Genomic DNA, 15,884 nt, shown 5'->3' on the forward strand with positions numbered 1-15,884 from the left:
AAATCAAATAGTGGCAGAATAGTTTAAGATGAAGAGCAAGTCTCTTCTCACTGCCATACCTAAGCTTTAAAAAATAAATCTAATTCTTCCTGCACTAACTTTGACAGTTTTTTAGTTTATGAACTTTACGACAATGCCCACTGATTTAAAAATAAGATGAAGGACTTACTTATATTATGTCCCTTCCATCCATCATCTTCTTCCCTACTATCTGATAATTATCTTCACAAAACCCTCTCATTTTTTTGGTAAGTTTTAGACAGGATCCTAACTCTTCACTTTCTAAGAGGGTAATAGTGCCCATACATTCTTTTCCTCAAACTACCCCCCACCTGCTGATAGCTTCTTTGTATTAATATTTAAGGTTGTTAATATTAAGAAAATTAACATCCTCTCCTGTAACCTCTACCAAATTCTTCTTGCTCTCCCCAAAGCCTGATTCTAAAAGCTGAACGCCTATACAAGCAGCAGCATTTTCATGACAATACATTGTTCAAACAAGGCTAGGAGGTTTATTAAATTTCCTTTCATACGGTCCCTAACAGTGACTTCTGGGACAACCCAAGGGGACTTGAAATCTTAGCTTTTAATCATACGTTCTATTCTTCTGAGAGCCTTTCTTACCCTCCCTCAGGAAGGGTTGTTCTCTAGACCTTGCTGCATAGGTATTATCTCGGGATGTATCTTCAGTGCTTTCCTGGTTGAATTTACTATTTTCAGTTTCCCACGTTTCTCTCTTTCTTAGATCACTCCCTTCTAACTTCCTAAGAAAGGTGATGTGGAAGAAAACTTTCTGGATCTTGCACATCTGAAAATGTCTTTATTTTGTCTTCACATTTGTATAGTTTGGCTTGCTACCAAATTTTAGAATAAAAACAACCTTGCCCAAGAATGTTGGCGCCATTCGTCCACTGCCTTCTAGCAGCCAGCGCTGCTGCTGATGCTAGTCTGATACACACTTTTTAGTACGTGACCTGGTTTTTCGTTCTCGAAGTTTTAAGAATTTTCTCTGTTTTTGTATTTCTGAAATTCCACACTAAGTGAGACAAAAATGGTCTCCTCTCCTTCAGAATGCTAGATGCTTGGTAAACGTTTATAATCTAAAGACTTGAATTTTTTAACTCAGGTGGAATTCTAACATTTCTTTGATAAATTCCTTCCAACTACTCTTCAGGGTTTCTCTTTTTACAACAACTCTATCAATTGGACATTGTATGTCTGGAATTTAATTCTCATCTTTTTTTCTCCTGGTTTGTCTCTTTTCTGAGAGACATCCTTGACTTTATTTTCCCACCTTGATACCAAAGTTTTTATTGTGGTAAATCTTGTTTTAAAATAAATCTTCAAATCCTTTTCTCAGCTTCTTTTTTTAAATAGCAATTTCCTCCACTCCCCTACCACATCCTCCCCAAAATGGGTGCAATCATTTTGAGGATATTAGACTTTTAAAAATCTTTTTCTAAATTGGGAGTGCAGAGAATATAAAAATCAGCCTTGGGGGTAGAGGGAAAAGATCAATGTCTATGGCTCAAGTTCCAAAACCTTGCCACTGTTCTATTCCCAACACATTTTTCTGTTCCTTCCCAGTTGAAATTTTTACTAACCATATCAGTAAACCAATTTCTATCTACTTTTATGTATAAGTGAAGTCAAAGTAGCATAATAGGCACGATAGCCTTGGTTGGTATCTTGATTCCCAAATTGTGCTTTATGTTACCAGTCTTTCCAAGTTATTAGACCATGAATATTTCAAAAATGAGCTTGAGGTTCAATTAGGACATTATACTAATGCTTGGGCAATCTTGGATAACAAATAGGAAAGCAACAGCATGCTCTTCCAGCTCATATTTGGAATCCAATGAGACAGATGCAGGGAAGAAAATCAAATTTCTGAAGACACTGATAAACCAAAGACAGACTGACATTCACATGTAACAAACCTATCTTTATGTCACTAAATCAACTGTTATTGAAATGAATCTGTCATATGAAAACATAGAATTACAGCCTGATAGTTGGTAAAATTGTGTTTTTGCCTTTAAGTATACAGTGAAGCAACTATAATTTTATGGGAAAAGAATTTTGTCAATGAGGTAGAGCAGAACTATACATTATAACCACTATAATTTTTCTGTGAGGCTCACATTTTTACATTTTCTGGCACAGCTACACTTTAACTGATATATGGATACCTGCCCATTCACTATCACAAAAACTTAGCTTGCATATTTAAAAAAGTTATAACAAATTTCATATTTTTATTTTTACAAAGTCCACATTTATTTGATAAAGGTATACTTGTAGGTAAAATTGTGAGGCTGGCAGCTGGTCTACATCACAATCCTGTATCCTTCATCTACATTCCCAGCACTTTCAGATACTTGGCACTCCAGCCTAGGTGTTCAATACTCTCAACTTATGAATAGGAATTCATTCATTCATCCATTTAAACATTTATTTATTGAACACCTAATATATGCCAGGCACTCTTCTAGTTGTCTGAGATATATGATAAATGAAACAGAACAAAATCTTTGCTGTTTTGGGAGAGACCTAATAATAATAATAAATAGTAGTATTACTACTAGTAATAGCAGTTATAGTAAGTTCATCTTAGAACATGATACATACTGTGGAAAAAAGATATTAAGTTGGATAAGAGGGATCAGAAGTGCATGGGTGGAAAGAAGGCCTTGCAATCTGAAATAAAAACACCAGGGCAGGCTTTACTGAAAAGATGCTATTTCCTGAAGGAGTTGAGGGAGTCAACCATCTGGGGGAAGAGCATTCCAGACAAATGGACAAACCAGTGCGAAGGCCAGTGTGGCGCACACAGGGAAACTAGTGTTCAGATCAGAGAGTGAAAAGGAGAGGAAGAAAAGGAAAGGTTCAAGAGGGGACTAAAACTCAGGCAGCTCTTGTACTTTTCCTTCGTGACTGGCTGGTTCTGAAAGAAGTGTTTCTGATCTATGATATATTCTCTTAGGGTCCTTCCTTTTTGTTAGAAGGCAATTCAGATTATGAGCCTGGTATGGTGCTAGGTATTTGCAATACTAAGATCCAGAAAAGTATCTGCTCTTCAGGAATTATACCCAGGATTTCAAAGATGTACTACTGGGTAAATGACCCTGATAGACAAAACAAAGGCCGTTCAGTTAAAAAAAAATCTGTAATTTTTGGAATTTGCAGGGTATCATTTTAGACATCACAGAAAAATGGCAGAAGAAAATTCATGGACAGATGGATCTTTTGGTGCTCCTCCCGTCACAGAGAAAGGTCACCTCATTTGTTTCCCAGGACCAAGAAAAGGTCCATAGGTTTTGTCTTAAATGGTCTTTGAGGTCTTTTCCTTAATAGAGAATAATTAACTCAATGTTTACTTTCCAAGTTGAAAGGGAAAAAATAGAATTTTGTTCTAAAAATGTTTTTTTAAAGGGATTAAAGAAAAGGAACTGAAATTGATGCTGCCTACCTGAGTTATAGAAAACCTAATGTTTGAGCATCCAAACATCAAAAAACCAAACTGGGTGACATTACTGATTTTAAAGAATGATTCAACATTTGGCATTATGCCCTGCCTTGTATACATAATTTCCTTTTTCCTCCCCTCCCTTGAGTCAGGAAGTGTGTTCTTAAGGCATTTGTATTTTTAAAATTGTTTTTAATGTCAGAAAACATTGTTGAAGCTGGAAATAAAATATTTAAATATTCCTTAGTAAAAGCCAACAAATAAGTATTTTCTACTCATGGATATGTAATCATATTGTGGCCTATCATAAAAAAAAACTCTAACAAATGAAATTATAAGATTATATTGACCTCTTAAATATAATCCAAAATTAAACACTGCTCTCTATATAGATACTTACAGTTCCATAATACAGCTTTTGCTTTTAAAAAGATATGTTAATATTTTGGCTGTGACACATAATTAGGCTGGCTATTCAAGTTGTGGTGAGAAACTACGTTTTAATTTATTCTAGATTACAATTTGACTGAATCCAATTTACTTGATTTGCTAATGAATGATAAATATGCTCAACATTTTTCATTTAATCAAATTCTTTAAGAGAGTATTCCAACCAGTTTCTTGAATCTATGCTTGAAAAAAAGAGCACTGTTAGTTTCCCAGACTAATATTCTCAATAACTGCTGCAAAGAGCACTGAGTTTTCTCCCAGTCAGGAATCCTGATCAACAAATTTAATTCTCCTTAAAAAGCAGCAGGACAGCACAATTCTCATGGGAAAATATCAAGTTGATTTTGGCATGCTTTTAGATTAAATACAATGCAAATTATCATTCACAAACACATTTTAACAAAGTTATGATTTGAAAACTGTGTCTACTCTAAGATAAAACTACCTGCTTAAAATATAATTGATTAAAAACTTCAAATATTCAAAAGAACTAATTTCAACAAAACTCTGCTTTTAAGTTCTTGACTGTTTAAAATAAGACATTCTCTTACAATGTTGCTTTCATTATTATTACATGGTAATTTCCTAAATATTAGTATGTTTCCAATTTTGTTCAGGCATAGTTTATTTTTTTTAATTTTTATTTTTTTGTTCAGGCCTAGTTTAATACTGAGAGTTACAGTCATCTGTTTTATAATACAAAATTATACACACTAACAAGATAAAAATTACCTTAGCACTAAAAAGCCAATGTAAAATAACTTTAGAAAATACACAGAGTTGAAATGTATAATATAAATAGCTGGTTTACTTTAAGTAAACAGAAATAGCATATTTTAAATGAGCTGGTTTTGAATTCTGAAAAGCTACTTAAAAGAACATATAAAGTAAAATAATTGTTTAATTAGTGTAATTATACTTAGCTCCAGCCGAAACATTTTAGTCTTTAAAGAAGTTGAACAAAGCTTACCTGTATAGAGCGAACACGAAAAGACAGAAATTTAAACATGGCTACGAAACCATGATGGTGATAAAAGAATTTCTGACGGTAAAACTTAAGTTAGAAAGGGAAGGCCAAGCCCCTGCAAAGTTTTCCCCTACCAGCTGTTCCGGCAATTAGAAAATTTCCTGTCAGGCGGGTCCCGAAATGCTAGAGAAAGAGGCCTGACAATTTTCCTGTGGTAAAAGAAAGGAGAACCGTAATGGCGAGGGCACTAATGTAGCTGATAGGTAGGGAGGCCAGAACAGGAAACCAAAACAGATTTGCTGATAGCAAAGTCCTGTTGAAATGTTCATACGCCTGGTTCCCAGAAATCCAGACGATTTTCACAACCAGTGAAATGAACGTTCTTTTATTTCAGAATCCTGAGATAGGTTGGTATTTCTTAACTATACGACACTTTAAAAGCAACTGAAACTAGTCAGCACTGTTAAAATAGTAAGTCATCAATTCACATGTGAAATTTTACCCTTTGTAATGTTTATACACATACTCCAAAGGACAGTTTCAAGACTACTTTAAGGTTACATGTAGACATGTAATGGGTGTTCCCTGTCAGTAAGGAAGAGTTTCTGAACTATGGGAAGAAAATGACCACATGCAAGAAACTTTTTAATTGTGATGTAAGGACAGATTCTTCCTATCTTAAATGAAAGTAAATTATATTTAAATTCACATTGGTTTCTAAATATCAATTATCAACCAGGTTAAAGACTTCAAGGCCCACAGTTAAAACTCACATTCCTAGCTGATAAAATCTAAATTAAAAAAAAAAAAGCCCACTCCCTGGGTTATTAGTGAGCAAAAGGAACATTTACTGAAGTAAATCTGAAAAAGAAGGAAGGATGAAACTACCATACAATCCCTTACTTCATTTCATCCTCTAATAGCTTCCAGAAGTTCTTCTAAGGTATTTCTGCTTTGAGAAGTATTTTTTAAAGTATGCCAATATTCAGACATGATCACTGAGACAGTGCCATTTAAACAAAACCAAACGATAGAAGCATCAAGATCTGTGGGAAAATACTCTATTTAACGCACACAATCTATGTGGAACCAATAAAAACCTCAAATGTTAATCTACATACCCTGTACAAATTTCATAAAAATCACTGAATTTTCAAGAACTGAAGAGCATCTAGAAATCAGCAGGTTTATTCCAAGCATGAAGGAACTACGGTGAAGGCAGGCACATATCTGATAACAGAGCTACCTACCATGAGAGCTCAGTGCTGCTGTCCTAATTGGGCAAATATTAGAGGGCCTATTAGGTGTTACAGATACCATGTGAAAGGCCACAGCTCTTTCTGCTAGATCAAATTTTTATGGCCGTGTTCTATAAATGACCTAATACAGTTGAAGAATAAAAAAAAATTACTCGATTTGAAAAATTATCCTATGTAACCAAACACATTAGAATCACCTGGGACTCAAACAAATGGCCAAGATAAAATTTTCAACTCTGCCTGGGAAACTGCATGTCTCTTGGTTAAAAATGCGTATCTTTGTTTTCCAGCAAAGAAAGCACTTAAAAAGTCTTCCATCAGAACATAAACCCTCCCATCTCCCAAAATCAATTACTTAAGGCTCCTTACAATACTGCAAAAGGGCAGCAAGGCCAGGACAATCACCCAACACTGAACCAGTCTCTCAACATGAGGTGCTTCTTAAGACTGTCAAGAAGAGGCAAACGTAACGGTTACTAGACAACCAACTGAGGTGCAGAGCAGTCACCAACTTTACTCTTGTAACATTTAAGAACAGGAGCAACCAAATAACCTTTTTTGAATTTAAAAGGTTGGTCTAAATTGGCTTTACTGACTAGTGATGCTCAGGTTAATTCACATTTTACTTCGAGTTATACTTTTTAATATTATCCCTAAAATATAAAGCAATATTTCAGATACCAAAATCTGAACTAAGTCTCCCTCAGTTGAAATGATACCTTAATTAAAACAGCATGGTACTGCTGTATAAAAGATAATCATAGCGGCAGCAAAGAATGGGATGCTTTACCTCTGAAGGAGATGTGGTGGTATTTGGCTACCTGTTTAGAAAATGCAAGCATAAAGGAAAACATTGATATAGATTTGGCTATAAAATTTAAAAACTCCTTTACATCAAAAGGCACCATAAACAGTTAAAAGAGCAGCTCAATATATATCACTGAACAATTGTTTTACTTGGGTGTTAAGTTATCTCCTAACCAGAACAAAAACTCTTAAAGTCCTTCAGGACATTGTTTATGGCATTTATTAGTGTTTAAGCATATCCCATTGTCTCTACCAGATTAATCTTTGGAAGAGGCACCATACTTGCTTGTATCCTTATAGCAAACAGTACATACTGCTACTGCTGCTGCTGCTAAGTCACTTCAGTCGTGTCCGACTCTGTGTGACCCCATAGACAGCAGCCCACCAGGCTCCGCCGTCCCTGGGATTCTCCAGGCAAGAACACTGGAGTGGGTTGCCATTTCCTTCTCCAAACAGCACATAGGAGAAACTCAAATAATGGCTGCCCAATTAAGTATCATATACTGAAGTCTGAAATGGACACTACTTGTGTGGTTGTGCCCATGAAACTAAATACTATTGTTGATATTCTCCTGCCTCTAACTTAACAATCTTTAAATTTATCTTTTAAAATTTTCAGCTAGTTTTTCATTTTTGTGTCTTACTGGTTTTATCATTCACCTTACTATTTAAGTAACTTTCATTATAAAAATTATGCATGTCCAGGATAGAAAGCTTAAATAATAAAGATAAACAAAAAGGAGAAAAACAAAAGAGGGAAAAAATTCACTATTTCAATGCTTTCTAGTTTTTTCCTGAATATATACATGTACACACTTGAACCATACTACAGAATATTATCATTTTTTTTCTGTAGAGGGTCAGAAAATATGGCTTTGCAAGTCATACTGGTGTCAATACTGCCATTGTAGCAAAAAGAAGGATGGGTGAGGTTGTGTTCCAATAAAACTTCATTAACAAAAATAGGGGGCAGGTCTCAGGTATAGTTTGCTGACCCTTGTTTTCTATTATTAAATCAGCCTCAATGTATCATTAATGACTGCAGAGGATTCTACTATATAAATTCCCTGGGGTGCTGGGTATTTGATCCACATCATTGGAATGTCTCCATGTTTTGTGTACATTTACAGTTTACTAGAAATAATTTCTAGAAATGGCACTGTATTTCTAGAGGTAGTGCATGCTAAGTTGCTTCAGTCATGTCTGACTCTTTGCAACCCCATGGACTGTAGCCCGCCAGGCTCCTCTGTCCATGGGATTCTCCAGGCAAGAATACTAGAGTGGGTTGCCATTTCCTCCTCCAGGGGATCTTCCCGACCCAGGGATCGAACCTGGGGATCCTGTGTTGTGGGCAAATTCTTTACCAATTGAGCCACCAGGGATGGCACCTTCTAAAGGTGGAGTATACAGCATTTTAAAGTTTCTTGATCCTAACTTATTTGGCAAGTTGTTCTCCAGGAAGAACCTAAATAACGAGAGAACCATATCAAGACCTCAGGCAACGGTAAACTACAGTCAAGCAGGGCCAGTCAAGGGCTAAATCTGGTCATGCCCATTGCCATTTACCTAACAGCTCCTGCTGGCTTTGCCCTACATGATGGCTACCAGTGACGTGGGCGGTTGCCATAAAGCCCACATGGCTCACAAAGCCTAAAATACTCACTACCCAGCCCTTCATAGACAGTTTGCTGACTCATGGTCTCGAGTCTTCCAACAGAATGAGCAGCAAATGCAAAAGCCCTGAGATTAGGAAATCAGCTCAATGAACTCAAAACACAAAGGAAAGACCTTGGTGGCTAGAATGTGTGAACACCAAGGAAAGAGAAGGAAATGGGGAGGTAGGTTCAGGCCACATCAAGCAGGGTTTTATAGACTATCAAGAAGTTTGCATTTGATTTCCAGTGTAATGAAAGCTAAACTGCCTCATTTTATGCAGCAGCATCAATACTGATCCCCAAAATCTATAAGTCCTTTTTGGCTTTTTGCTTTCTAATCTAATTTCCTTCCCTTCATATTTAATCCATCAATAAATTCTATATATTTTATCTCTGAAATACACCTCAAATCTGTCTATTTCTATTTCCTCTGACATTGTCAGTACAAGCCATTATCATCTAGCACCATCTAACTGATTTTCCTTTTTCCAAGTTTCTCTTATACAATCCTTTTTCTTCAGAGCAGTCAGAATAATTTAAAAACAGAAATCAGGCTGGGTTGTACCCCTATCTCACATGCTTCAGTAGCTTCGAATTCCAGACTAAAACTCAAATTTCTCATAGTCTATGGAGCATAAAGCAAACACTAATAAATGCTACCTTGATCCTAACTTGGGAATATACTCAGAAAATCATTCAAATATGGTGATCGATATTTGGGTTTAGACATGTTTTAATCATGTTAATATGAGACTATTTCCTCTTTATTAAAAGAAGAATGAATATTCAATTTTGTAAAATGTCTTTTTATTACCTATTAATATAATAAACTTAGTTTTTCTCCTTTGACTCACTGATTTGATAACTTAGATCAACAGATGTCCTAATATGCTTGCATTTCTGGGAAAATTCCATTGCTTTACTATAAATCGGTATTTGATTTGTAAATTTTTAAAAGGACTTTTGCATCTGTATTCATAAATTAAATTGGCACAATTTCCTTTTCTGTGTTCTTTCATTTTCAGGGCTATGCTAACTTTATAAAACAGACTAGAAGGCGCTACAAATTTTTCATATGTTTTAGGACAATGGCAGTACATATTCTTTAATAACTTAAAAGTTCTCCCTTCCTATTGGTAAAGTCATAGTTTTTCCATATTTTAAAAACCACATATTTCAGCAAGACTTTCATGTTAGCATAGAGATATACTTCGTATGAAAGTGAAAAAAGTGTCAATCACTCATTCGTGTCCAACTCTTTGTTACCCCCTGCACTGTAGCTCACCAGGCTCCTCTGTCCATGGGATTTCCCTGGCAAGAACACTGGAGTGGATTGCCATTCTCTTCTCCAGGGGATCTTCCTGACCCAGGGATCAAACCCGAGGTCTCCTGCACTGCAGGCAGATTCTTTACTGAGTCACCAGGGAAGCCCATAGTTAGTATACTATTATGTTTTTTTAATCAAATTTAAGGAAAACTTCAAGCTTACATAATAGAATAGTATAACAAACCCTCATGAATCCAGCACTCAACTATAACAATTATCAACTCATGGCCAATTTTGCTTGAAATACTCACTTCCCCCCACCCTCATAACTAATTATTTTGAAGTAAATCCCAGACATTATAATATTTCATCTGTTAATATTTCAGTTGTTATAATGTTTTAATCTCCTTCCTATCTGTGGTTATATCCTGTTTTGCTTTCCCAATGTTGTGCATTTCCTTTTGTTTCTTATTTTTCCTGTTTTCTAATTCACAAATTTTGGAATTTAAATTCTTCTCTTGCTTTTTATAGGTTTACTGTGTAGTTCTTTTTTCAGTTTCGTTCACTGAATTCTCAACTCCTTAATTTGAATTCTCATTTATTAATAAATTTTTTCAAGTATAGTTCTAACAATATCATTTAAGATGCTACTATATGCTAAGAACCATGTTTTACATGAAATTATTTCAGTTAATTCTCACCACAATGAGATAAGTACTGTTATCCACACTACAGATGAAGAAACAAAGGGTTAGAGAGAAGTTAAGGAACCCGCTGCCCAAGTTCAAAAGTGGGAATGGCTGTGATGTTGGTAGGAGCCCAGCCAGGCAATTATATCTGGGGAAGGAGCATGTATATGTATGGCCAGTGGCTGACGTAGGCCAGACAGCAGGAGGTGCTAAACCTTCTGATAAGACCCTGAAGGAATACAGCTCAGTAGAGAGTCCACAGCAGAGTTTCTGAACACTTTTTCTACACTACACATTCTATTTGTCTGGCAAAACCTGAACTCTGGTCAATTATCAACCATCTTCATGACTCTATGACAGCTAAACTCTGCTGGAGAAAAATCTACTGCTATGATAAAAACTTAACATGTTCTTAACCAATTCCTTCAGATACAGGGTTTTTTTTTTTGTATGAAATCAAATTTTCAGATACTAATTAGTTTAATATTTAAGGACTTCCATTTAAGTATAGGGGAAGTATTCTGTAGCACACATCCATCAATAAAAAATGTTATAAAATACTAAGATTATAAGGTTTTAAATCAGAGATGGGAAATACGTTTCATGACCATCAACCTGAACCAAATGGTAGTGGCTTCCTAGAACATGGAGAGGGGTTGCTTCTAAGGCCCTGTCTCAATGGAAAGCACACTATATTCCACTCACAACATCTCCCCTGAGCATGCTATAAGAGCAAGGGGGCAGCACCACTGAGGGCCAGACTGGCATCTTGCAGTAAGCAGCAATACACCCTAGGCGGTATTGCTGGTCTCCTTATTCACTTTTTCCTGCTTAGCCTGGAGTTCTTTTCACTTAGTCATTTTTGTCTAAAATGGGTAAATTAAGAGATCCACTCAAGTACAGAGGTTACAACTTTCAATAAACCAGTATTTCAGGTTGACTAAATAAACCACTCACATTTCAAAAGAACTTAATCAAATGAATATTCTTTCTTTCCAATTATGGTTTAGATCACTCAAACTCTGAAAAAATGAGTATTGTGATAAGCAGACTACAGCAGAGGAGAAGCAAATTTGGATCAGAGGGATCATATGAGTTAGGCAAGTTATGATCTTATTTTTGAAAGGGAGTGTGTGTGTGTGTGTGATTTTTAAAAGTTCTTAGGGGAGGAGAGAAGGGACACTAGAAATTAAAAATAGCCCTGAAAGAGGGTGAAAAATGTAGTATAGGAAATCTTACATGCTTGGAAATTTTGTCTATTATACATATATGCCATTTAATGCCACCATGCAGTGCTAATTATAATACTACTTAATCTCAGAAATATTTTTCTAAGTATCATATACTTAAATCTACTAGAGCATATTTTCCCCATGCTCTAAGTGCTAAAATATACTCTCAGCCTATGAGAGTTAGAACCGCAGACAATACTCTACACAATCAGTCAGTAAGTGTCATTAATGTATCACTCCACAAATGCTCACTGCCAATGAGCACTCTATTGTACTTTGCTGTGTTGAGTGGGTTCTTCACTGACTATTGTCTACTCTTCTAGGGCTTCTCTTTCTGTAGTTTGTATTTAACCCATAACTTCAAAAACTACACAAGTGTGTGCTGGACTTATGGCTATGAGTGTCATTTCTGGATGTTCAAACACAAGTTTTAAGAGAGTTGAGGGAACCTTCAAGGACATGGAGGAAATCAACAGAAAACTGGCAACTGGTGAAATTCCCTGGATGCTGTGAAGGCCATCAAACACATCACTGCTGCCTTAGGCATGTGTAGAAGTTGGAAAAAACTATTACTAAAGTCCCATCAGGAGATTTGAAAAGAACGGGACACTGCTTGTGTACCTTCACAGGGTGTTGCTCTTTAACTTGGCATCTAAGGTCATCTATGACCCATCTCCATTGTATCTTTTAAAACCATTTTTACCACTACTACTTTTAACAAGCTTTTTCCAATTCTTGACAATCATGCATGTAACTCTGATATAAGAGCTACAAAGACTGAGTTGATATATAGTATTTAGGACTGTAATAATACAATACAAAGTTAATGTTATGAGCAATTCACATATGCATGGCCATTAGAAATAAACAATACAAGGAATAGAAGGGCCAAAGGGCCAAATTAAGAAAAAGTCATTTCTCAATTTTGTCTGAACTCAGGTCTACTGTCAGCCACAAAATTACTGGATACCACCCTTGTTTCTAAGAGGCATACTTAATCCCTGGTTAACAGTCTGAGAGAGCAGGATCAGTCTCTGGGAGGAAGAGGACAGGAAAATTAACACTTATCGGGCTCTTCCTTTGTGCTAGGTATTTATTTATCTCCTTTAATTCTCAAACCTCAGAAGAACCTTTGCCTGCCACTGTAAGAACCATTAAGACAATTATTTTCCCACTAAACAAGAAACTGCTTTAAAGATTCCTGGATGATTATGGAGACTGAAACAGCTCAAACTCCCTATTTCCCCAGCATGGATCATCAGAGCATGGAGTCCTCTGACCAGATGAGGAAAGACAGAAAATCCTGGAGTCCAGGAAGGTATCCTTGCTTGAGGAGCTATACAGTAACTTACCTACTATGAAGGCAATCTCTCTCTCCCAGCCTTAGCAGAATAAAGGATAAAAATAAAGTCTCTCTAAAAGGTATGGGAGAAGAACAAAATACACTGGCTGGAGCAAGTTAACTGGTGATAAATTCAACTAATTATACGTAAATATGAATTAACATGCAAAGATGGCTATTAAACATGCAAAAAAGGCAGAGGAACCAGAGATCAAATTGCCAACATCTGCTGGATCATCGAAAAAGCAAGAGAGTTCCAGAAAAACATCTACTTCTGCTTTATTGACTATGTCAAAGCCTTTGACTGTGTGGATCACAACAAACTGGAAAATTCTTAAAGAGATGGAAATACCAGACCATCTTACCTGTCTCCTGAGAAATCTGTATGCAGGTCAAGAAGCAACAGTTAGAACCAGACATGGAACAACAGACTGGTTCTGAATTGGGAAAGGAGTACGTCAAGGCTGTATATTGTCACCCTGCTTATTTAACTTATATGCAGAGTACATCATGAGAAACACTGGGCTGGATGAAGCACAAGCTGGAATCAAGACTGCTGGGAGAAATATCAATAACCTCAGATATGCAGATGATACCACCCTTATGGCAGAAAGTGAAGAACTAAAGAGCCTCTTGATGAAAGTGAAAGAGGAGTGAAAAAGCTGGCTTAAAGCTCAACATTCAGAAAACTAAGATCATGGCATCCAGTCCCCTCACTTCATGGCAAATAGATGGGAAACAATGGAAACAGTGACAGACTTTGGGGGGCTCCAAAATCACTGCAGATGGTGACTGCAGCCATGAAATTAAAAGGCACTTGCTCCTTGGAAGAAAAGCTATGACCAACCTAGACAGCATATTAAAAAGCAGAGACATTACTTTGCTGACAAAGGTCCATCTAGTCAAAGCTATGGTTTTTCCAGTAGTCATGTATGGATGTGAGAGTTGGACTATAAAGAAAGCTGAGCACCGAAGAATTGATGCTTTTGAACTGTGGTGTTGGAGAAGACTCTTGAGAGTCCCTTGGACAGCAAGGACATCAAAGCAGTCAGTCCTAAAGGAAATCAGTCCTGAATATTCATTGGAAGGACTGATGTTGAAGCTGAAACTCCAATACTTTGGCCATCTGATGTGAAGAACTGACTCACTGGAAAAGACCCTGATGCTGGGAAAGATTGAAGGCAGGAGGAGAAGGGGATGACAGAGGATGAGATGGTTGGATGGCATCACTGACTCGATGGACATGAGTTTGAGCAAGCTCTGGGAGTTGGTGATGGACAGGGAAGCCTGGTGTGCTGCAGTCCATGGGGTCACAAAGAGTCGGACACGACTGAGTGACTGAACTGAACATGCAAACATTCCTGGGGGAAGGAGATGGAGGAAGGTGATAACTATTTGTTTATTCTGGCATGGATCAATTTAATTAGATAAATTTTCTAATATTTTATTAGACATGTGAAAGAAATAATTGTACTTCAAGTACATATAGACAAGAAAGGGTTGAGCCTTCAGAAAGCCAAAAGAAAGGAAAACAGCAATAAGTTCTAGAAGATGGAAGAAAGGTGGATCTAATATATGGGAAGGAGGAAGACTGCAGCATAAAGAACAAAAGGGAAAACAGGAAGAGATGAGGTGTGAAGAAGTAAAAAAAAAAAAAAAAAAAAATTCAACCAGAATGAAACAACTCTCCCACAAACAGAAATCAAGGGACATGTTTAAGAGAAATCACAGGGGCAGCTCCATATGTCAAGAAGGTCTGAGTGAAGGTTAAAGGGTCAAATAATGATGCAAGGCTTATATAACCAAAAAGTAGCAGTACCTAGTGTCTTCGATACACTTTCAGCTCCATTCATTGTTCCCTCTGTTATTTATATGATAGCTAACAACCTTATACTATTTTCTTCTGACACCAATTTCAGTTATTACCTTTAGACATCCTATTATAGACGACAACTCATAACACAAGCTTTGGTTAAATCAATATTTAGTCTTTATAAATATTATGACTATGTAAACACTGTTCACTACTTGAAGGAATATACCCTAGTTATATTTCCCGTACACATTTTTTTTAAGTTTATAGTTGTTTTGCTTTAGAACTTGCTTTCTTTTCTTTGTACCTATCTCAAATTCTTCTCTTTGTGTCTCAAGTGAATTTTCAGTACTCAAACCTATTGGATAATTCATAACTTCTAACATCTCCCCTGAAGACAGCCCTCCTGGAATCATCTGTCTGCTTCAATCTGTACTGAGGACTGTCTAAGTGGAGTGAATGAACTAATCTTCTGAGGCATCCTTTATTCATCATAATGGGAAGGAATTTTCTTCATTGTGCTTTTGTAAATGTTGGGTCCTTTGTTGCCTGAATCTCTTGCCTTCAGTTAACAATCTTCTACTGTTGGCAGAGCCCATTTTCTAGGAACTTCCAAAGAATAGGTACATGTCTGAAAATATCTTCCTTGAAAATAATTTTTACTAAACATTTCAAAGGCATTGCTCCTTGATTTTCAACTTTCAATGCTGAAATGTCTGATACTTTTCTTATACCCACTCCATATAAATTTATTTCTCATAGTACTATACACCAGGAAGTCCAAGCCCAAGTTGCCAGCAGATATGGTGTCTGGTAAGGACCTGTTTCCTGATTCATTGATAGCTATCTTTTTGCTGCATCTTCTTGTTACATAGCAGAAGGGGTGAGGGAGCTCTCTAGGGTATATTTTATAAGGGTCCTAATCTCATTCACG

At 36.5% G+C, this 15,884-nt stretch overlaps 1 protein-coding gene across 6 annotated transcripts in view; it reads right to left on the minus strand.

Annotated features, from left to right (window-relative positions):
* Nucleotides 1–15,884, minus strand: part of RPS6KA3 (ribosomal protein S6 kinase A3) — a 98,396-nt gene that overhangs the window by 48,539 nt on the left and 33,973 nt on the right. Inside the window, exon 1 of one of the 6 annotated variants that reach the window (XM_020914420.2) lies at nucleotides 4,890–5,191. The exons of the other annotated variants lie outside the window; for them this stretch is intronic. Within the exon in view, the coding sequence (XP_020770079.1) occupies nucleotides 4,890–4,928 (39 nt within the window). The 5' untranslated portion in view covers nucleotides 4,929–5,191. Of the gene's footprint in view, nucleotides 1–4,889; nucleotides 5,192–15,884 lie in introns of those variants that run through there. 6 annotated transcript variants of the gene reach the window in all.

The sequence above is a fragment of the Odocoileus virginianus genome, unplaced genomic scaffold (assembly GCF_023699985.2).
Source record: "Odocoileus virginianus isolate 20LAN1187 ecotype Illinois unplaced genomic scaffold, Ovbor_1.2 Unplaced_Scaffold_4, whole genome shotgun sequence".
In the NCBI taxonomy this organism is placed as follows: domain Eukaryota; kingdom Metazoa; phylum Chordata; class Mammalia; order Artiodactyla; family Cervidae; genus Odocoileus; species Odocoileus virginianus.